The 23306-nt window shown below is 38.9% G+C and overlaps 1 protein-coding gene across 5 annotated transcripts in view; it reads left to right on the forward strand.

Moving 5' to 3' along the window:
• LRP1B (LDL receptor related protein 1B) overlaps positions 1-23306 on the forward strand; it is a 1302041-nt gene that overhangs the window by 700524 nt on the left and 578211 nt on the right. For all 5 annotated transcript variants that reach the window (XM_050969143.1, XM_050969139.1, XM_050969140.1 and 2 more), the window contains 4 exons: positions 5032-5254; positions 9308-9479; positions 17881-18024; positions 20210-20446. In XM_050969143.1, the coding sequence (XP_050825100.1) occupies positions 5032-5254; positions 9308-9479; positions 17881-18024; positions 20210-20446 (776 nt within the window). The remainder of the gene's footprint in view (positions 1-5031; positions 5255-9307; positions 9480-17880; positions 18025-20209; positions 20447-23306) is intronic.

Below are 23306 nucleotides of genomic sequence, written 5' to 3' on the forward strand. Positions count from 1 at the left end.
GACTCAATCACTGTTTTCTACATAAAAGTTCATTCTTGTTGGTTGTTATAACCTTAATTACATATTCTTCACAGCGCAGAGATAGATGTAGGTTTCATTTTTAGAAGGTACACACTATACATTTTTAAACAGTGATTTATTTTGAAAACGTATCGGATTAGTTTTACAGCTATGTCAGAAAATGAATGATTGGCTATTTCATTTAACAAAGAGAATTGAAGCAGATAGTTCACCTTCCCATGACTTAATAAATATCTCCAATTCAGTGGGTTAATCATTAATATTTGGAGGATTTTCTTGCCATGCTGTATTAGGAGGAGAACATCACCACACAGATATTTAAATTTTTATTTAACTAAAACAACGTTAATTATTCCGGTTTTTTTTCTTCAACAGCAAATGTATAATATTTTAACAAAACAAGCATATGTCCCTCGCTTCTCACATTTATCTCCAGACTTCTCCTTGTCCAGATCTATTCCACCCCCCAACAATCTTGAACTTTTTGAAACTTTGCACTTTTAGAGAGAGGTAAGGGATTGACTCTGTGTACACACATTTGCAGAGGGACAATTGAGTTGAGGTCTGTTATTTCTCACCTCTATATATTATTTATTTATTTAAAAACATTTTTGCTGTTAACAAGCATATTACCTCTGGAGACACAAATCCACAGTTTGTGAACTGCAAAATTAAGCATCTCTGATGGTATCTTCTAGACTGAGCACTGAGTCCCATTGGGTAGATAGAAAGATTAACCCAAATAATCTGTACGGAAGCCTGTGGAACCCCATAAGATTGGGTCCCTAATCCATGAACTATTGGAACTCATTTACAAAACTTTTCTTAAACATTACATGAATATATTGTCTCATACTATAGAATTAGAATTTATAATCCCTATTCAGTGAAGAGATATCTTTGAGCTATAATGTATCTTATTTAAAACTATCTTTAGATAGGTTTTTCTTCAAACAACATTTATAAAAAATCTGATTTAAAAAAATGAATTGATTTTTATCCACCCTGAGCAGTAGTGGCTCATCCATTTGTAGCGTTATTACTGCTACTAAGCAGCTTGACTGTGTTATCACACCTATTAGTTAAGATTTTTCAGTTTTTTTTTCTGTTATGTATGATTACTGTTTCCTTTCTTTTGAAGTGTGTTGGTTTCAACTCTGGCAATGATGCTCCCAGGCATGTTTTATCTCTCACAGCCTGGGTTCAAGTTCAAGATCATTTATTCTCCAAATTATTTATAAAGAGTGTAGACTGAGACTATATGCTTCAGTTTTAATCACATATATCACAAAGGTTGCTTTTATTGCTCATAGAAAGACAGAACTAAGATGCAGTATCATTGATTTCCATTCAGGTTTAGCAAACATATAATAGGGTGCAACAGATTTATCATAATGAAGATGATGGAATGAGCAAACAAAGAGATGGTTTCAGAACAATGTGGTGGTGGTTCAGAAGGATATTAAGGTCATTTCCTACAGTGGACATGAAACCAATGTAGTCTGTGCATTAGAGCACCTGAAAATATATGAGAAGTTTAAATTGCCAAATAAATATATAAATAATTCAGTAACGAGTAGATTTCCCCCCTTCCAGGCTGCATTGTTTTCTCAGTTTAGAAGAGGTGAATATAGAGAGTGACAGTTTGTAACTAGCATAACAATGAAGTAGATTTGTTTTGAGAAGTACACAAATTCATAGCTACTATCCTAGTCACGGTTGAGACAGCCATCTGTGTTACTGCAGATATAAACCAGTAAGAGTAAGTCTATGCTGCCCCTCCCCGCCACCAACCCCCCTTAAAAAATAAAAAAAGACCTGTGACAGTGAGTCTGAGATCCTCCCCTGTCACCAGGTCTTGGAGCCCAGGCTCCAGCCCAAGTGGGACCTTCTCTGCTGCTATTTTGAGCCCTGTGAGCATGAGTCAGTTGACCCAAGCTTGGAGACTCACCGCCATGGTGGTTTTTTTGGATTGTACAGATACCCTCAGTGATTTCTGTGCTAAAAGTAGGTTATTCTACAATGAATGTTCTACAAGGGCATTTGGTTGGTTGGTTCTGAATATTGTGGTGATGTTCTGATGTGAAATGAATGGTGGTTCAAAGCTAGGTTCCATGCACCCTTGGATCTTAGCCTTGTTCTTCAAGGGAGCCTCTGTATTACCCTCTCCTGAGCAGGAGGCACTGACTGCAGCACAATTCATTGCTGCCTTCTAACTGGCACCAAATCCACAACTCTTCAAAGGGAAACTGGCAAAAAGCCTATTATTGTTGTTATTAATACCTATTTCTATTATTATAGTGCCTGGAGAACACAGTTAAGATCAGGTTTCCCTTATGCTTTGTGCTGTAGAAATACCCCTTCTTCACGTTACATTGTCTTGTGGGAAGTAGGCATTGCACTTGAAATACCAGTGCATTTGTGAGATTTTCCCCTTCTCTAGTGCTTCCTGTCCTTGTGATTAGAGCTCCGTGCAGATACAAAATTTGTATCTGCATGTGAGCCGCAAACATGGTCCATGGATATCTGCATCCGCAGATGTAGCTATAAAATTGATATCCGCAGATTTGCAGGGCTCTGTATACGATGAGAGGAGACATGGAAGAAAGAGAGAGGAGGTGTGGGGAATGGCAGCTAGGAAGGTACAGGCAGGCTCCTCGGTATTCTACGATTCCACCGTTGTGGAATTCACTGTATTGCCACACAATTATGCTCCACAACCCCAGGTGTCATTTGTTTCCATCTCTGATTGTTACAGAGAGAACTTGCAAACAAAGTGTAAACTGGTGGAGTGTTGCTTTTGAAAACCTGAAAAGAGCTGAAGCAGGGAGAGAAAACTCAGAGAAGGGTAGGAGCTGGGGAAGGAAGAAATGAGAATTGTGATGGAAGAATATAATCTTTGGGGGCTGACTGTGGGGAGGAGTCTTTCAAGCTCTACAAGGAAGCTGCGGTCCAGGAATAATGATGTTTGACAGGACAGTGTTTTTGGAGGCCACAGTAAGAACCTTTACTGTATGGGCCTGATAGTATCAAAGATCTCAGGTGTCCTAATTGATCCCTGTGCTGAATATGGTTGTGCATTTTCCATTGTGCTAGGCACTATACAAACACACACAAAAAGATGATCCCTGCCCCCAAGGAGTTTACTATCAATAATGTGGTCAGCCAAATTCTGATTCCATAATCTCTGTTACTTGCTCTACTGTAAAATCAGAAAGAATCCAGATTGATTTTGAGATCCTGAGGTAAGCTTTGATATTAAACATTGAGTCTGAGATGGAAAGGACCTATTAGCTTATCCAAACCTTATATCTGTAAATGCATAATTGTTTCCTAAAGTACATTTAGTGTTGTTTTTCTCCAGTCTTATTTAAATGCAATAGGTGAGAGGGCTTAATATTTATGATAGCTAGTAAACATTATTTTAAGATACCGTTTTGTGACTATAATTTTAAATTAATTGTATTTCTTTGCTAATTTTAACTTTCACAGTTTAATATGTTTCTCGTGTCATTTGTACCATGCAAAATATAATTAGTGATTCTGGGCTATATCATGCCACCAGTTTTTTACACTGAACGAAATGGTGAATTTGTGTTTTTTAAAGAATAAGCTTAACATGATCAGTCCATTTTAGCACAACAGAAGCATCTTCCTCTAAACTATATGTATTTAAAACATTATTGTAACGTATTTTTTATTTTTAAAAGTCTGCTTGGATTCAAGACCCTCTTGACCTACATTAAAATATATTCTCATTTGTTGTAAGGTATTAATAATGTAACAAAATTTTCATTTGGCTTCTTTGCAACTCCACTTTCTTTCCAAGGTACCATATACTGCAATATTAAATGCACAGTGGAAGCTACAATTACTAGAACAATTAATTGTTAGATTATTATTCAACAAAATGGTACCCCTGGCTTTACATACTGTTCCATTAATGCTGATAACTAACAGATAATTTACTAAATCTGGAAAATCAAATCTTTGATACTCAAGGTAATATTAATAATGTTCAGTAACTAGAAATTAAATTATTCTTGAGACAGTGTTAAAGTCATGGAAAGCCAGTCTTTTATTTACAAATGCAATTTAATCTCATGAGAAGGTAATCTTGTTAAAATATTGTCAAGTTAATTGAAATTGATTTGTGTTTAGTAAACATAATGAATGATAATCAAACAATCAGGCTTAGAAGCTTTCGTGGTATGTTTAAGTCTTTGATAGATTTCTGTTAATCTTACACAAGATGTTTCATTTTGAAAAAATAAATGCACTAGAGGTTCTTCAGGGCTAGTAGCCCTTCCTTGTCTTTCTTTCCCCAAAATGGATAACACTGAAATATAGAGTAAATTACCTTCTTTTGTGAAATGTTATATTTTGGAATATCTGAGAGCACCTAGAATTTAAGATTACTTTTTCATTTATTATATCTGTCAATACACATAGTACATTTGCTTTTAGCTGCTTAATTATTTCACACATTTGCTGATCTCTACTATTTGTAAGAATCTTAGCATCTACATAAATGAAATTCTAATAGCCTTTATAGAGGAAAGAAAAAATACAGTGAAGCAATTTAAAAGGCAAGATAAACAGAACATATAAGACACATATATTTTTGGGCTGATGCACTTAATTGCATAAGAATTTCATGTCTAATCAGCAGTATCGGCTCCCTCAAGGCACATATTTTTCAATACATTAAAAAAATTCTCTAACAAAAACAAAACAAAATCCAATGCAATTGCACATTTGCTCAAATATTTCACATCTTTAGTTAACCTGCTCCCTCATGCCTTGCAGTATTCATTAGCAGATTTCTCTGTTTATGACTGATATTATATGGTAATGGTTATGGGTTACTAACAGATGTAACCACTGAAATGAATTAGAATGAAAACTTGTTTTACAGAATGCCCCACTGGGGACCTACCCATCAAGCTTACCCTCTTAAAAAATAACAAAGCAAAAACATATCCACAACACTTTATTTTCTTTCAACAGAAAACTTTTCTTTACCGACTATGGGAATGTGGCCAAAATTGAAAGATGTGACATGGATGGGATGAATAGAACAAGGATAGTAGAGTCTAAAATTGAGCAGCCAACTGCTGTTGCACTAGATCTGGTCAATAAATATGTTTACTGGATAGACATATATCTGGACTACATAGAAGTTGTTGACTATCAAGGAAGAAACAGGCATACAATAATTCAAGGCCGACAAGTAAGTATTTATTTGATGATTCAGCTAATATAATAATAAAGTAATATTAAAGTGTGCATTGCATTAACAGATATTTGTTGTAAGATTCACTATTTGTGTTTGGTCCAAATGAGTCAGGTAATCAAGTACTCAGCTGCGTGTTCTATTTTATGTGCAGTTTAATTTCACCTTACACTCCATGGGTCAGATCCTGTGCTGTGACTCTTAGGAAATGAACATAAAAGACAACGTAGGAATGGAGGGGAAACAGAGATGTAAGGATCTCAACAGGGGGAAATGGAAGGACATTATAGAGTTAGAAATAAGTCTAGGCAGGGGATAGCATTAATACCTTAGGAAGAAGAGAGATAAGGGTGAGGAGATGCATCCTGATAACACCAGAGAAGGAAAAGATGATTAGTGAGATGTGCTCACCAGTCCAGGCCAGTCTGGATGAATATAGAGTGATCCAATTCCCACTGAAATCAGTCGGAGGATTTGCATTGATTTCAGTAGGAGTTGAATCCAAGCCCTTAAGCCATGGGACTGTGATCAATCTGCTGAGGAGTAATACATCAGCATACAGCAGTGTGATGTGTCTGTTGCTGCCCTTTTGGCTTCTGACTAGAGTGTCAGAAATGGAAGATTCTGTGGCAGTTGGGAAAACAGTTGGAAACTTGAAGGGACAGTGACAAAGGCAGCTGTTCCTAGTGGCTACTCACAGTTACAGAGCTGGGGCTTTTTGAGTTACCCATGTGTGGCTGGATCTATCTCAGTTGTAGACTGATAAGTCTCATGTACATAAAGTAGTTAAAAACATGTGACTTCAGAATGAGCACATTACATGTCCATCTGTGATATCAATTTCTCTCCAACAAAGGGAAATTGGCATGAAGCAAAGGCTTGATACTGACCCCAGCTCAACCAAGAGACAACAGGATATTTTAACTTTTTGATTTTTAAAATATGAATACAGGAAATAGCAAAGAGATGCCCATGTGGGCAGGCTGAGAGGAGGATATCAGGCTATTCAATTTCTGTAATAGACTGCATTGGCCATGGCCTTTGGCCAATTGTGCTGGAAAGGAGGTTCCTGTAAATTTGAATCCTTTCAGCATCTGGTGCTGCTGGCACATTCTGTCACTATGTAGTTAGATTAGAAGGTGGGTCCATCTTTAGCAGTAACTGGCACACAATTTTTGCAGCTTACTATCACAGATTCGGTCTGTTAAAGTGCCTTAGCAAATATTACAATTTGGCCTGTTTTATTTTTCCTCTTGTCCAGGGAGCTTAGATGCTGAAGAACAGTTCCTAAAACAGATCAGAGAAACTGCTTTAGTTAACAATCTAGCTAGATAAGAATGGAGAGAATAGAAGATGCATCCTTGAATGCTGGTTGTTTGCGGGAGTGAGAAGTAGCAAAAAGTTAATCTTTCCAATTGGCTGTTAGGGCAGTCTGTTAAATCACATACAGAAGGAGCAATCTATCAATCATTTCAGTCCACTCTGGTGATTTCAGTGGATTTCATTGGAGTTATCAGTTTATCCCAGGGCTGAATTTCATCCAATTACTGGGAAGCTGGACATTATTGGAAAGTTAGGGGCTAGAAATTATTATCAGGAGAGGAGGTTATATAATCAAATAAACAGGGAGAAATTTTAGCCGAATGAACACATAGACATATTTAAACACTGGGAAATGGAATTCTATTTTTTGCTCATATAAAAAAATCTGTTCATCTCATAAAAATGATAAAAATGGATTCCTTTAAATCTATATAATTCAAGTATATTAACTGATATTCTTTGTAGATATTAAAGTCTTGATCCCGAAAACAATATTTGGCTTATTGCTTGCTGCTATAATCATGTATAATCTTTTTGGCTTCCATCTCTTTGGCTTCATTGATAGTAAGCTATATGTCTTTTCATATTTGCAAGATACTTGGGGAATTGCATATATGGTTAAAAACCATCACAATAATGCATAAAACAGATAAAAATAATTAAACATCATAAAATACATCATAAAAATATAGTTGCACAACTCCAGTTAAGTCAGTATAGTACCTCATAATGGGATGCAAATGAATAATAAAACATTAAGAAATGGGCAAAGGGGAGGGGAGGAACTATAATGCAGGAGGGAATCTTTCTTTTAAGCACAGGGCTCTATTCCTTCAATATTAAAATATTTATAAATATAATATAATATTTTCCTGGTAAAACATTGGCATTGTAATAATTTACTGCAAAATGATACAGATGCATCATTATTTTCAGTTTTCTTCTCCATATCCCCGTAAATATGACTGGACTAAATCATATTGAGTCTTAATCAGGCAAAACTTTTATTGATTACAATGTAGAATTTTGATTGAGTAAAGTCTGAGTATGGATGCCAAGATCTGGTCCAGTAGGAATAATTTTCAGAAATGAGTGGGATTTTAGTTGTACAAAATGAGAATTTTTAGAAAGGTGTCTGTGTATCCAGCATAACATTGAGCTGAGTGGATACATCACAGTGAATAATTCCTTGATTAACAGAATCAAATATTCATCTTTTGGACTATCTACTATCAGATTGGAATTTCCTTGATTTTTTTTCCAAAATAATTATTTTACTTTTTTATTTTTTTTTTAATTCTTTCAGTTGGTCACAAACAGTCTCTGGAGTATTGGATGTTTGATGTTCAAGTTGTTAACTAACTTTGTGTCCCTGTTTCTTGATTGAATGAATACACTTCCACACATTCATAGATACACTCATCAAGCCTGAATACTATGAATATGATATTGGAATTTATTTTTTGAAAGTGTTTATTCCAGTAAAACACAGCCACCCGAAAATTCACAGAAAGTCAACACAAAAAAAGAGTGCTAGAGTGATATAACGGTCATTCATCTGTGGAGTGCCTTTGAGCAACTGGATGGAGTACTACACTCCTTTTCTCCACCTTTGCTCCCCCTACAGATTGCCGGCTGACCTTGATCAGTCTTCAATGGGCTTGGCCCTCTGGCCAAGTCACAAAGTCCAAATGAACCCCTTTCTGGGTATTAAAGAGTTTGGTAATTAAACATTCTATTTGCCCCCATGAGGGTCTTCAGCCCCAGCTCTGGGTCCTTTAAATTCATCCCTATATTCTGATTCCCAAATAAGGCTTGTCTTCTTCTTGGGGTTTATGCCACTTTACTTGTGGCTGGTAGGGGAACCCAGGCCCACCACCCACTACTTGTAGTTCAAACCCAGGAACCCCATACACAGCAACTACATACTGTTCACTCCAATCCATCACTGCTATTTCCCTGGGGCTCTTCCTACAAGGCCCCTTTTACCTTCTCAGGTTCTGTTCCCAGGTCTGGTCCTAGCCAAAAACTGATCTGCAAAGGTAGTGGACCTTCCAGTAGGAGCCACAAAGGCCTAGTACACCCCAGGGAACTCATTAAAAAAATTAAGAAAATATTTATTGAAAACATTTTACAGCATTCACTCAACTCTAATTATAACATTCAAATAAGAAAGTGAGTCACCTTATGTATTGTGCATTCATGATTCCTCCATTTTGTATGTAGATAATAACTTTTTACTACTCTTTACTGAAAGCTGTTGCTATTATTATTATTAATTTATTATTCACTTAAAACATTTCAGGCACTGAAGAGTTTACAATCTAGAAGACAGACACAGATAAGACAAAAAAAGTCTGAGACTTATAGACGTTTGTTTAGAATGGGATGTGTGTGTGTGTGCGTATATGTATGTGTGTGTATATGTATGTATGTATAAATTTAATATAATATATATAATATTGATTTTTTTTCTGTCTTTACATAAATTTAATTGTAAAACAAAAATTTTAATCAAAATATTATATTGCTCCATGAAAAGAAAGCAGAAATCACTTGATGGTTAGGCTTCACTGAGATTTAAAAAATATGTATTGACTTTTTCAAAAACTGGTTCTGTTATACAGTTCAGTCTCTATATATTACATTATACTATTATAATTATTATTTATTACTATTATTTCCTAAAGTCATGATATAATAGCCATGTTTTTTTCTGTTTTTCAGGTTAGGCATCTTTACAGTTTAACAGTATTTGAAAATTATCTATATGCAACTAATTCAGATAATTTCAGCATCTTACAAATAAACAGATACAATCGCACAGATGTTCAGTCACTGATTAGACTTGAAAATGCAAGAGAGATCCATGTCTATCAGAAAAGAATGCAGCCATCAGGTATGCTCAGAATTCTCTTTGTGTGGTATACTCTTCTCTGGAGCCAATTCTGGTGTAACTTTGCTGAAATCTTTGTAGTTATGCCGGGGGCTAATCTTCCCTTTGTTCTAACAGGCATATTGATAGGTATGATTTTTATGTAGAAAACTCCTATGACAAGTAATGAAGTTACTTATGTAACTCTCTTCTGTGCATCTGCTAGGAAAATAGATATGAGTAGAGCAGGTCAAAAATGTTCCTATGGAAAGTTTCCCATTGGAAAATACGGATTGGACAGTCTCAAAAGATTCCACTGGAATGAGCTGATTCTGTTAAAACTTTCAACAGAAAGCAGGCAGCCTGCAAGCTTGCCTGCCTATTCAGTTTCCTGCCAACTTGCAAGCCAGCCCACTCACTTCTCTGTGCTCCCAAGCCTCCAGCTTCCATGGCAGTGAGCCTGGTGAGCTTCCTGAGAACTGAGCTTCCCGGTGATCCCCAGTAGCCTGCCTGATGGGCTGCCATAAGCTGGGTTCCCTGAGCTCCATGGCTCAGTGGGTGGCTAGCTTCTTGCCTTGCAGGATCCCAGGTTGCCTGCCTGGTGGGTGTCCAGGGAGCCAGGATCCCCAGGCTTACAGACTTTCCAGCTGGTGGGATATCTGAATCCCAGGCTGGCTGCTTGGTGGGGTTCTGAAGGCTGGAGTTCTCTGGGATCCTAGGCTTCCCAGAATCCCTGGTTGGTCAGCTCTTCAGGCTTTCAAGCTTTCCAGGCTGCCTGGCTCCTCAGGTGTCCACCTGATGGGCAGCCCAGGACTCCAGGCAGCCTGGACACCTGTTACGAGGGCAGTCAGCAAGCCAGAAAAAAAAAAGTTTCAATTATCCTAAAATGGAATATTTCTCACCTTTCCCTCACACACTTTTTTGTTTTGAGTTTTCTTGTTTTTGTTCTGATTCAAAATGAGAACATTCAAAATCTCAAACTTTTTGTGGACGGGAAAATCCCATTCCTGCATGGTTCTGATTACAGGCCTGATCCTGCAGACCTTGCACACACAAAATACCGACCGATTTTTGTGGAAATTTTGGATGTGCAGACACTGAAGAGTAAGGCTCTAATTTTGTAAAATGATGGTTTCCCAAGAAGAGCTATTTGATATCATTCACAAGAACAGATATTATTGCTTTGGCTACTGTAACATGAGAACTGGCACACCAGCTTTACAAACAATGTGAACTTTATTATGTAATTGAACTGTTATGTTACAAAGGATTCTGAAGCTGCATCAAACTCTCGCTTGATATAGATTGGATGAACTGATTTTCAACCCATACTTGAGAACATTGATCTGCAGATGCCATCCACGAAGAGCATTGCAAAGAATCATACTGCTATAGGCTGACCTCTTGTCCCCATGGGGAGCAAGGACGTTTAGCATACAGGATATATGATTTTGATGTAACTTTTGTTACATCTTTTGTGACTATGTGGTATTTTCCTGTGCTCTTTGTTGCACTAAGCCAGTTGTTATGTTCTGAATGGACGTTTGTTGCTCATTAAGATCTGATGGACAGGCTATCTCACCTTGGTTACGTTTCTGTTATACCTTTAGAATATGGAACTTGAATAGTATTTTATTTAAGAAAAGAAAAATAGGAAGTTGGGAATACAAAAAAAAAGGCTTTGAGCCCTGCATAGGTGTGCTAGGAAGGTGAAATTAGAATATAGGAATCCTGTCTCCAAGCTCCCTATATAGGAGGAACCATAATCTGTTTTACTGAACTAGGGAACTAGTGGAGGGGATAGCATTCCGATGAGACATATCTGGAAAGGGTAGGGAAGATCATTATCCTGAATGTCAGAAAAAGTGTTCTGGAAACACACTGGCTATGTTTTCACTTAGATGTAGCATGTCCCGCTGTCCAGCATCAATCACGTATCCTCACTTTTGTGCAAAAACCCCAGTGCTTTACGAATGCTCCCGTCACTTTCTATTGACCAAGATGGCAAAGAATCTCCCCACAGGAGACTGTTTCTTTGATCTCCAGCACCCAGGATTCTAATGAAGCCTCTCTGGTATCCTTCACCAGTACTTACCCTATTTAAGCACCTGGTTTTACATTGGTTCCCTGGCACTTGTTTTTCTCAGTGCTTTGGTACCTTTTCTTCTTAGCAGTCTGGTTCTTCAGCACCTGTTTTGGTTTGCAGGTGTCACTAATCCTTTTCAGAACTCCCACCCTCCTCTTTTTTTGCCCTTGCTGTGGCATTTTTTCTAGTTTCCTGGTCCTCTTGTGGCAGCACTGTGATCCTCATCCCAGTGTCTGAGTCCCAGGAGCTCCAGGGAAAAAGTTTGTTGAGCAGCCAAACATCTTATAGTTTGGTGTCTTTCTTTGTAGTAAATCTTCTTTTACTCTTATGATTCCCTCAATTTCATGAGTTCTGGCCAATGACTTTTAAGGACCTTCCACCCATCCCCCTTATTTCAAGTATGGCATCTAAAGTGGAAGGAAGGCCACTTTGCGACTTCCACCTTTACCAGCTGTGGCAGAATAATAATATGGGTGCCACCTCCAAGCCCTCCTTGAGAAATCTCAAGGAGACTCCTGTAAGTCTGGCATTAGGCCAGTACAAGGTGCTCAAAGCTAAAACCTGAGTTGGACAAAATCAGTGAGCACCAGGATCAGTGTCAATGCTGCATGTGTTGACACAGGCATAGGTTCTTCCTGAGAACAGCTTCCTCAGCAAAGTGTTCTCTGCTATCGCCAGCAAAACTAAGTTTTCACCAAGCATTCACATCTTGCTGTTTCTGAGCCTCAGCTTTGCAGTTGGAAGCACTTAGCTTATTAGATGAGTGTGTTCCTCCATACAAGAGACACCCAGATGAACTGGGGCTCTCTTTTGATAGTAGATATTTTTTCTGTTATAGAGAAGAACAAAGGAAGTGTCTCAGCAGGGGATGATCTTTCCTTTAACTTGTTTTTATAGAAGCTATCCAAGACAACATATTTTCAATTAAAACTACAAGAACCTACAAGACCCATGATTGAGAGGTTCCTAAACTAGAATCCTCCCCACCCCCACAGACAATAGAGTTTCTGACTTTTTGTCCCATCCTCTCCACAAGACCTTGTTTGTGTGAGTTCCCATGGGTAGAGGGAAGGCTGGTGACACCTGTGCCCAGAATACATTTGGATAAATAGATTAAAGGTCCTTGGCCACAGTCCATTGCAATGTGGACTACTAGGTCTTTGTTGTCAAAACCTACATAGAGGAAGAAGGCTTTCATCTGGCTACTTCTCTTCCACAGAATATATATCAGGAGCTTTTAAGAAGCTAGAACACACAGAAATTTTGCTTATCAGAGAATATCATCTTTAAAGATTTCAGTCACTTGCCTACCTCCTATTAGAATTTGAAAATTACATTTATTTTTATTTGCTTTCCTCTTGCACCTTATTTTTATTTTTTCTCTGGGGTACATCTTTGATCTTCTGCTGCTGATCTAGAATGAGCTTTTCTTTCTGGCAGTTGTGCCTTCTGCTCAGTAACAGGATAAGAACATAAGAACAACCATACTAGGTCAGAACAAAGGTCCATCTAGCCCAGTATCCTGTCTTCCAACAGTGGCCAATGCCAGGTGCCCCAGAGAGAATGAACAGAACAGTTAATCATCAAATGATCCATCTCCTGTCGCCTATTCCCACCTTCTGGCAAACAGAGACTAGGGACACCATCCCTGCCCATCCTAAGCTAACAGGCACTGATGGACCTATTTTTCATGAACGTATCCAGTTCTTTTTTTGAACCCTGTTATAGTCTTGGCCTTCCCAATATCCTCTGGCAAGGAGTTACACAGGTTGACTGTGCGTTGTGTGAATATATTTTTGTTTGTTTTAAACCTACTGCCTATTAATTTCATTTGGTAAACCCAGTTCTTGTGTTATGAGAAGGAGTAAATATCATTTCTTTATTTATTTTCCCCACACTAGTCATGGTTTTATAGACCTCTACCACATCCCCCCTTAGTCATCTCTTTTCCAAGCTGAAAAGTCCCAGGCTTATTAATCCCTCCTCATATGGCAGCTGTTCCATACCCCTAATAATTAGTGTTGCTCTTTTCTGAATCTTTTCCAATTCCAATATATCTTTTTTGAGATGGGGCACCATATCTGCATGCAGTATTCAAGATGTGGGTGTATCATGGATTAATATAGAGGCATTATGATATTTTCTGCCTTATTATCTATCCCTTTCTTAATGATTCCCAACATTCTGTTAACTTTTTTGACTGTTGTGCACATTGAGTGAATGTTTTCAGAGAACTATGTACAATGACTCCAAGATCTCTTTCTTGAGTGGCAATAGCTAATTTTGACCCCATCATTGTATATGTATAGTTGGGATTATTTTTTCCAATGTGCATTACTTTGCATTTATCAACATTGTATTTCGTCTGCCAATTTGTTGCCCAGTCACCCAGTTTTGTGAGTTCCTTTTGTAACTCTTCACAGTCTGCTTGGAACTTAGCTATCTTAAGTATCATCTTCAAATTTTGCCATCTCACCTTTTACCCCGTTTCCAGATAATTTATGAATATGTTGAATAGGACTGGTCCCAATACAGACCTCTGAGGGACACCACTATTTACCTCTCTCCATTCTGAAAACTGACCATTTATTCCTACCCTTTGTTTTCTATTTTTTAACCAGTTACCAATCCATGGGAAGACCTTCCCTCTTATCCTATGACTGCTTACTTTACTTAAGAGCCTTTGATGAGTGAAGGTGGATGGCTGACATTTGTGTCCCCATGTCTCTCCACGTGATAACCTTCTTTCTGCCCACTCTCAAAATTTCCCTTCACTCCGAGGGTATTTGAGAGGCATCTGGGCCTGGGGATCTTTGGTGTGATGGTGATGTAATGAACTGCACTCGGTTGAGGTTCTTGGGGCAGTTGGCCTTTATATGTCCCAGTTCATTACATTTAAAGCATCGCCCAGCTGACTGGTTACTGGGCCGAGGTGGGTTACTGGAGATTGGTGAGGTGGGATAATAGGGAGTCTGGAGCTTTCCTTGGGTTGTAGGTGGGGTCTTGGTTTGCCCTTGTTGATAGGGTTTAGTTTCTGTTTGCCCCCTGTGATATTCGCTCCCCTTGTTAGTAGCTTTTTTCTTCTCTGTCACTTCCACCCATTTGGCTCCAATCTCCCCCGCCTCGGTTACAGTTTTGGGCTTCCCATCTAGGATGTACCTTTCTATTTCCTCAGGAACACCCTCTAAGAACTGTTCCATTTGCATCAGGAGGGACAGTTCTTCCTGAGAGTTTTAACATTTGTTCCTGATATCCAGGCATCCCAATTCTTTCCAATGTGGTAGGAGTGTCGGGGGAATGACACATCTGGTTTCCATCTTAGGGCTCTGAACCACCGACGGGCATGCTCAGGTGTTATCCCCATTCTGTATCTGGCCTTGGTTTGAAATAGTTTATAATCATTCATGTTTTCCCTAGGCATTTCAGCCACCACCTCCTCTAAGGGTCCACTGAGTTGTGGTCTCAGCTCTATCATGTACTGGTCTTCAGAGATGTGGTACCCAAGGCAGGCCCTTTCAAAATTTTCTAAGAAGGCCTCAGTGTCATCACCTGCCTTGTAGGTGGGAAATTTCTTGGGATGGGGAACAATAATTGGTGAAGGGTTGTTAGAATTGGCTATGTTCTTCTGCTTAGTCTGTTCTAATTCCAAGGCCTGACAGTGGGCCTCCCTTTGGAGCTCCATCTCTTTTTCTTTTATCTCCAGCTTTTTTTGTTGCTTTTCCATCTCTCTTTTGTGGGCAGCCTCTTCCCTGGCTATTTCTGCATTTATTAGTTCCATCTTTCTTTTATGTTCGTTGTCTCTTTCTATGGCTTCTAGCTTTGCTTGTTCCTGTTTAATGGCTTTCTTGGAACTCATGGCTCCTGCTTTTTTGTGCTGGTTGCTCCCTCTGCTGTTGAGTGTCTAGAATGCTGCAGCTCAGGGTTGCTTGGCAACAGACTTTTTTAACACTTCCTAACTAGCCTTTGCCCGACGAGTTAGAAGAAAAAAAAAAACACTTTCATTTGCAAATGTGTTTTGCTGGTGTTTGCAGACTCACAGCTGGAGTCCCTTTGTTTAACAAAGATCCTTGTTAAACCCTAATGCCTCTGCCTTCAGGCAGTCTTTCTGCACAACCAGAAAGGAGAAAAGGAAAAAAAAATTGTTTTTCTGGCTGTAGTTTTAAAAAAAACCCTCTTGCCTGATTACAAACAGCTTGCAGAGAGAAAAGAGAAAAAATAATCCTACTGGGTTTTGCTTTAAATTCACTGGCTTTTTGATTCTATCTTTCCCAGACGCTGCACACCATGTCAAGGTATGATTCCCCACTCTGAACCTTAGCGTCCAAAAGATGGGGTACCTGCATGAACCCCTCTAAGCTTAATTTCTAGCTTAAAAATGATAGAGCTGCCACCACCCAACAATATAGTGTTTTGGGACACTTTCTAGCCCCCAATACCTTCCCTGGGGACCCCAAGGTTCAAACTCCTTGAATCTTAAAACAGAGAGGAAATTCGCCTTCCTCCCTCCCCCTCCCAGACTCTCCCTGAGAGAGAGAGAGACAGTGATCCTAATACAGAGAGAAATCAGGCTTTTCCTCCCCCCTTCTCTCCTTTCTCCCACCAATTCCCTGGTGCATCCAGACCTCGTTTCCTGGGGTCTCACACAAGAATAAAAAAAAAAAACAGGTTCTTAAAAAGGAAAAGCTTTTAATTAAAGAAAATTTTAACTTTTTTTTTCTATCTCTATAAAATCAAGATGGAAAATGTTACAGGGTCTTTCAGCTTATAGACACCAGAGAGAATCCTCCCCCCAGCACAAATACAAGTTGCGGCAAACAGAGATACAATCCTTCCAGCAAAATACACATTTGCAAATAAAGAAAACAAACATAAATTTAATCCACTTTCTATCTTTTACTTACTATCTGGAACCAGAGAGTCTGTTTCAGTAAGATTGGAGAATCTGGTTACGTGACTGGCATCTCTTAATCCAAGAGAGAACAACAGACAGAGCAAAACAGCCCAAAACAAAAGCTTCCACCGAGATTTGAAAGTATCTTGTCTCCTGATTGGTCCTCTGGTCAGGTGTTCCAGGTTTACTGAACTAGTTAACCCTTTACAGGTAAAAGAGACATTAACCCTTAACCATCTGTTTATGACAGAGGGACTTTGTCAAAGACTTTCTGAAAATCTAAGTACACTATGTCCACTGAATCCCCTTTGTCCACATACTTGTTGACCCCCTCAAAGAATTCTAGTAGAGTGGTCAGGCATGATTTCCCTTTACAAAAACCATATAACTTTTCCCCAACAAATTATGTTAATCTATGTGTCTAACAATTTTGTTCTTTACTATAATTTCAACCAGTTTGCCTGGAACTGAAGTCAGACTTACCGGCTTGTAGTTGATGGGATCATCTCTGGAGCCCTTTTAAAAATTGGTGTCACATTCGCTATCTACCCGTCATTTGGTACAGAAGCTGATTTAAATGATAGGTTACAAACCTAGGATCTGACTAGAATGTTTGTAGGCCAGCATTTATACTTGACAGAGGTGGTATGTGCCCATCAATAGCTGGCCTAGTTCACACTCTAACCCACTGTCTATACCCTCAAGTGTCAATAAATCTAAAGATCTAAGAGAATTACTAAGTATCTAGAAACTCTGAATAAGAATCCTGCAAGATGATATCTTCAGACAGGTGGAATTAAAAGATAAGTCTTTTCCCTTATCTTAATTATCAAGTATTTTCATACTTAATTTTGGGTACTCTTACTGTTAATTCAGAAGTATGCCTTTAAAAACTAATACCAAGAGAAATGAACATTTTGGGCAAACTGTGGCTTGCTCTGCATAGTGTGCAAATGTGGGAAAGAGTGTGCGGGGAAGCCTTACTGCCTTTGTGTCCCTATACATGGATGTGCCAAAATCCCAGTCCTGTCCTCACTGAGCATAATGACTGGGAGATAATAATAGACTCCTGCACAAGGGTATAGAGCTAGGATGTGGATCAATACTGAACTTAGTTGACATGGAAGGACCACAAGCTGCACTCTGTTAAATAATGTCAGTCTCCACTGTGATGTGCTACTTCAACGAATGCTTGTTCATATAGAGTGCTGGCGTACCTACTCCAATGTGGAATGTGGTGTAATAGCTACATTATAGCACTTTGAATTTATATACTTGTCTGTTTGGGGCATCATTTTTAAAAATTTTGACCTCTTTTATGACTGTATGCTGGGAAAAGATGGATTGTAGCTCAGATTCGCTTTTCTGTCTAAACCCTCAATATGCTGATGCATATAATTATCTTGCTTTTAAAGGATTTCAAGCATGCTATTTTTCATTTGTTGTAGTCAGAAGCCATGCATGTGAAGTAGACCCATATGGAATGCCAGGGGGGTGTTTGCACATCTGTCTGCTCAGCAGCAACTACAAAACATGGACTTGTCGCTGCAGGACTGGCTTCGTCTTGGGAAATGATGGCAGGTCATGCAAAAGTATGTTGTTAAAATCAAACACTTTGCTACAAGCTAATATTTCAGAGTAGAATTCTGAGTGTTAATTAACATTATCATCAACAACAATAGAAACAACATAAGTTGTTAGGTAAAATTTGCTTGCAATATGTGCCTGCCATTTTGCTCACATTCTCTTTTTATTCCCTTAAAACTATCTGACTAAATTCATTCTATGCAGTGGGTAAATTTAACCTGGGGCACTATTGACTTAGTAACTTTTACTCTCTGTTTATGTGGTGTCATAATACATCAGTACTGTAACAGAATTAAATACTTTCACATTAATTTTTACCCATAGTGGGTCAAATCCTTCTCACCATTCTGATTCATAAGCAGTCCCACTGTGTGAATAAGGCAAACGGGGTTTTGTCCATGATAGTTTGGAAGAACAAGTTGATTTGAGTAACATAAGAAAAGCAGCAAAGAATCCTGTGGCACCTTATAGACTAACAGACGTTTTGGAGCATGAGCTTTCGTGGGTGATACCCACTTCCTCAGATGCATGTAATGGAAATTTCCAGGGGCAGGTATATATATGCTAGCAAGCAAGCTAGAGATAACGAGGTCAGTTCAATCAGGGAGGATGAGGCCCTGTTCTAGCATTTGAGGTGTGAAAACCAAGGGAGGAGAAACTGGTTCTGTAATTGGCAAGCCATTCACAGTCTTTGTTCAATCTTGAGCTGATGGTGTCAAATTTGCAGATGAACTGAAGGTTTTTGTATATTGCCATTCCTAATGTCTGTAGGAGAGCACTTCAACCTCCCTGGCCACACTATAGCAGACCTTAAGGTGGCCATCCTGCAGCAAAAAAACTTCAGGACCAGACTTCAAAGAGAAACTGCTGAGCTTCAGTTCATCTGCAAATTTGACACCGTCAGCTCAGGATTGAACAAAGACTGTGAATGGCTTGCCAATTACAGAACCAGTTTCTCCTCTCTTGGTTTTCACACTTCAACTGCTAGAACAGGGCCTCATCCTCCCTGATTGAACTGACCTCGTTATCTCTAGCTTGCTTGCTAGCATATATATACCTGCCCCTGGAAATTTCCATTACATACATCTGAGGAAGTGGGTATTCACCCACGAAAGCTCATGCTCCAAAACGTCTGTTAGTCTATAAAGTGCCACAGGATTCTTTGCTGCTTTTACAGATCCAGACTAACACGGCTACCCCTCTGATAGATAAGAAAAGCAAACATTTTTTGCAGCTTAAGTGTTTCTTCTCTGAAAATTCCTGATTTGAGCTGGGACAAGTAGCAGATGGAGTATTCTGAGAGGAACACATTATCTGAACCAACCAAAATATGAGTCCTAAAAGTTTTTTGAGAGAGCTTGTTTTTCTGAGATTTTTAGTCTGATCTCTTAGCCAAAGACATTTGATTTAGTTCAGATATAGATGCTCATATTTTGACACTTACTGGTAAACTAAACTGATTCTCAAATGCTTTTGAGGTTTTGGCATCATCAATAAAAAATCTGATGAAATTTTCAAATAAATAGTTTATTCTTTCTTCCCACCTTGTAACTGAATTTTATGTACATCAGCTAAAACCAAACAGATTTGATTTAAAAAACCAACCGAGAGCTCTAGAGGCATTGATGAAAAGTTTTGCCATTTTTTTCTCTGTTTGCAACAAAACTTTGAGGGTCATTTGTGTGGATTCTTAGCACTGTGCAAATGAGATAAAGATCTTTTGATTTATTTGTCTCTGCTTGTCTTCAGATGAAAGATTTTGAGTGGTCTGTTTTGAATTTGCTGAAGTTTTCTATATTGTCAGATTTAATGAATGCCACAGTCGCTGTCTACAACAGCCTTGACAGAGCCTAATGAATTGTAAAATTAAATGCCTATGATATTATACATGCTGTTTAACTTTGTAGCCAGTGTGATCTTATGATCTATCATGTTTTTGCAACGTGGACTGTTACAGACAAAAGAATGATAAATTAGATACAACCTAAACACAGAAAAAGTTATTTGTATTTTAATTAAGGTAATGTATTTAGCTAGCCTTTTTGAGTTTAGATACATTCTGAATGTTTAAGGGTTTAGTATTGAATAAAAAACCTCTAATTGTGCTGGTTAATTAACAAGTGACTTTGTGCAGCATAAAGAAGATTAGGGAGCAATGATTGTTTGCATTTTGCAATCTTTCTTCTGCAGGACCAAAGAATGAGTTGTTCCTGTTTTATGGGAAGGGGCGCCCGGGAATCATACGAGGAATGGACCTGAATTCCAAAGTTGCTGATGAATATATGATCCCCATAGAAAACCTGGTCAACCCTCGTGCTCTGGACTTCCATGCTGAGACCAATTACATCTACTTCGCTGACACGACAAGCTTCTTGATTGGGCGACAGAAAATTGATGGCACAGAGCGTGAGACAATCTTGAAAGATGGTAAGTGATGGGAGGTGACAGCAACAGCAAAAGGATGTCACTAATGAAAGGATGAACTGATCCATATAGAATACAAATCAATGAAAAGCCTCTCCCAAACCTCTAACTGAACCTGAAGCCAAACTAAACCTTTTTTAAAGATTGGAGAAGTTTAGATAATTTCCTTTTCCCCTTCTTTTCCTGTTTTACAGCTGTTCATTTGTATTTTTCTGTTTCTTGAGGGAAAACTTTCATAGATGCTGAGCACCTGCAACTCTTATTGTCTTCCATGTTTTCTCAACAGTTGTGAAAATCAGTCTGGAGATATTCAGGATCTATTATGATCTACCTGATACCAGATAGTTTGCAGTTAATTATTTAACAATAAAATAAAGAAATGCCAGTGGAAAAAGGTCAATAAATTGGGCTATATCAAGCCCAAAGTGTCCAAAACTGGTGGATGCCCTGAGTGAAAAAGGTTTGCTAAGAAGAACATCATAATCTTCCTTTTGGCAGAGACCTGAAGAAAGACCGCAAAATGGGACTGTTGGGGTCACTGTGAGGTGATGCAGAATGCCAGTGGGGTGATTTGGCAGCCTTCACTGGTGAGGCTTCAGTCAAGTCCTGGCTGTAATAAGAAGCACTGTGGACTTGATTCTCCACTGACTTTGAGATGCACAGACTGAACAGAGAAGCCAGGAGGTTGCTAGTGGCCAGTTGCAGCTCCCTAACAGGGCCATATGGCTTCAGCACATTAGGTCTATGCAAGGGTAAACCTACTTTATGCTACTGGCATAAAGTCATTAGCTAATAATGGGTCATTATGCTCCATTTGCATCTTCCCCTTCTCCATACCCTTCCCTTGAACACCCCCAACATACCTCCATTTTTCTCTTACAATGGAGAAGAGGCAGCTAGTGCCTGAAGTGACAAAGCCACCCCTGTCGGCTTTATACAAAGTTTCCCTGCATGGGAAATTCACTAGTGGCTTTCTCCAACATGTTTAAGGCTTCTTTGGTCTGCTTAAGTGTCATGACAAAGGATATTTTCTATGTAAAAAAGTGTTTTAAAGGTCTCACTTTATAGGACTGATATAAGCAAAATATTCTGGTTTGATAGATCATACGCACAGACACCATAAAAAGCTTTAATTACTATGATCTTAGGGTTTAATACTGTGCTTTTGGGGATAAAAATAAACTTTGTTTTCAGATGTTTAATTTTCATGTTGGCTGGTAGATTTGTTTGTTACAAAACCCTATTTATTTGTTTGTTCGTTTTATTTTTGGTGGTGGTTGGGTAGATCAATGTATCAATGTTATAAATTGCACAAGGTGAGTGAGGTAATATCTTTTATTGGACTAACTTCTGTTGGTGAGAGAGACAAGCTTTCGAGCTCTTCTTCTTCTGTTGTGTCATTCTTGTTATGATGGAAATATTTTTTCGAAGAGGAACATTTTACAGTGTTTCCTAAAGATAGTTTGATGTGATATGCCTAATATACTCTAAGTTTATTCCATAGCTGGATCCCTTCCACTGACAATGATTTATCCCATTTATCCGCAGCTCTCGTGCTACACCATGGAATTTGTCTTTTGTTTTATGCATGCTTCCCAGCTTGGGTAGACATACATATGCTAGCTCTGCCCAAACTAGTGCAGTAAAAAGACCAGTGTAGCTGGGGTTAGTGGCAGCTCTGGCTAGCTTCCTGAGTACAGACCCTCCCAGACACTCAGGTACATACACAGGCTGCTACCACCTGAGCTGCTGCCCCCAGCTACACTGCTATTTTTAGCATGCTAACTGGAGCACGTCTTTCTACCTGAGCTGGAAAGCATGCTCCCAGCTGAAGTGTAGACATACGCTAAGTTAGTCAGTGCTCCACATAATTTCATAATACTAAGCATATTTGAAGAGCACTTGTCATGGTATTTTTCATCATTTTAAAAATTAATATGGCATCTTACCATATCATTTCAACTTTATTCTTGTCAGACCTCATAAACTCAGCTGGGATGGATTGGCTCAGTGCTTGGGTGGGGGATGACTAGAGAAAATCACGTGTTTCACGAAGCACTTTAGTAGGGAACACTCTCTTTTCTCTGAGTAGCATGGTTTTAGGGGGCACTATGCTGCTATAGTTGCCATTTCTCTGGTCACAGGTCCTCATTACTTGTGCATGGCACTTCTTGCATGAGTAGGTGTGTTAGCCCTAGCAAATATTCCAACTCAAGTAATTACAGTCTGCCCACATAGGAACCTACTAAGTGCTGAATGAGAATTGAGAGTGCTCAGTACGTTGCAGTATTGTATCTTGATTCCCCTTGTGGTTTCAGTTGTGAATCCTTATTTTTAGCTTTCTGTACTAAACTGGTGGGTAGTGTTGGTAACTATTTGATAGCACCCAGCAAGTTTCCTCCCAAAAGAGACAGTAGAGGTGATACCCTCATCAGCACCAGCAATAGTAGCTACAATTAGGCTTCCAAATGTGCATTATGAACCTGGTTTCATGTTTTCATAATGAGACCTGGTTGAACACTGTAACAAAGAAATCAGAAACATTCAAGGAATGTAAGGATTGTTCAGTTAGAGCTCCCATGAACAGGGCACTGTGGAGCTCACAAGCCCTGCTGTCTAGTGTGGAGAACGTGGAGCTCTGCTTTCATCCCTCCTTTCCCCTTTTGATTTGTTTAATAGTCTTGTGAGCACTGCACCCACATAATACTTGCATGCTGGGGAGTACAAGGACTAAAGGTCACAGGAGAGTGGGGAAAAGGCTCCTTCCACCCTGGCCATTCTTTATGCATGTGGGCAGGGCTGGGCAAAGTCCGAACTTCTGTATGTAGTTTGAACAGCCAAGACAGTTTGTGAAGTACTTTGG

This window comes from Gopherus flavomarginatus, chromosome 10 (genome assembly GCF_025201925.1).
Source record: "Gopherus flavomarginatus isolate rGopFla2 chromosome 10, rGopFla2.mat.asm, whole genome shotgun sequence".
NCBI lineage: Eukaryota > Metazoa > Chordata > Testudines > Testudinidae > Gopherus > Gopherus flavomarginatus.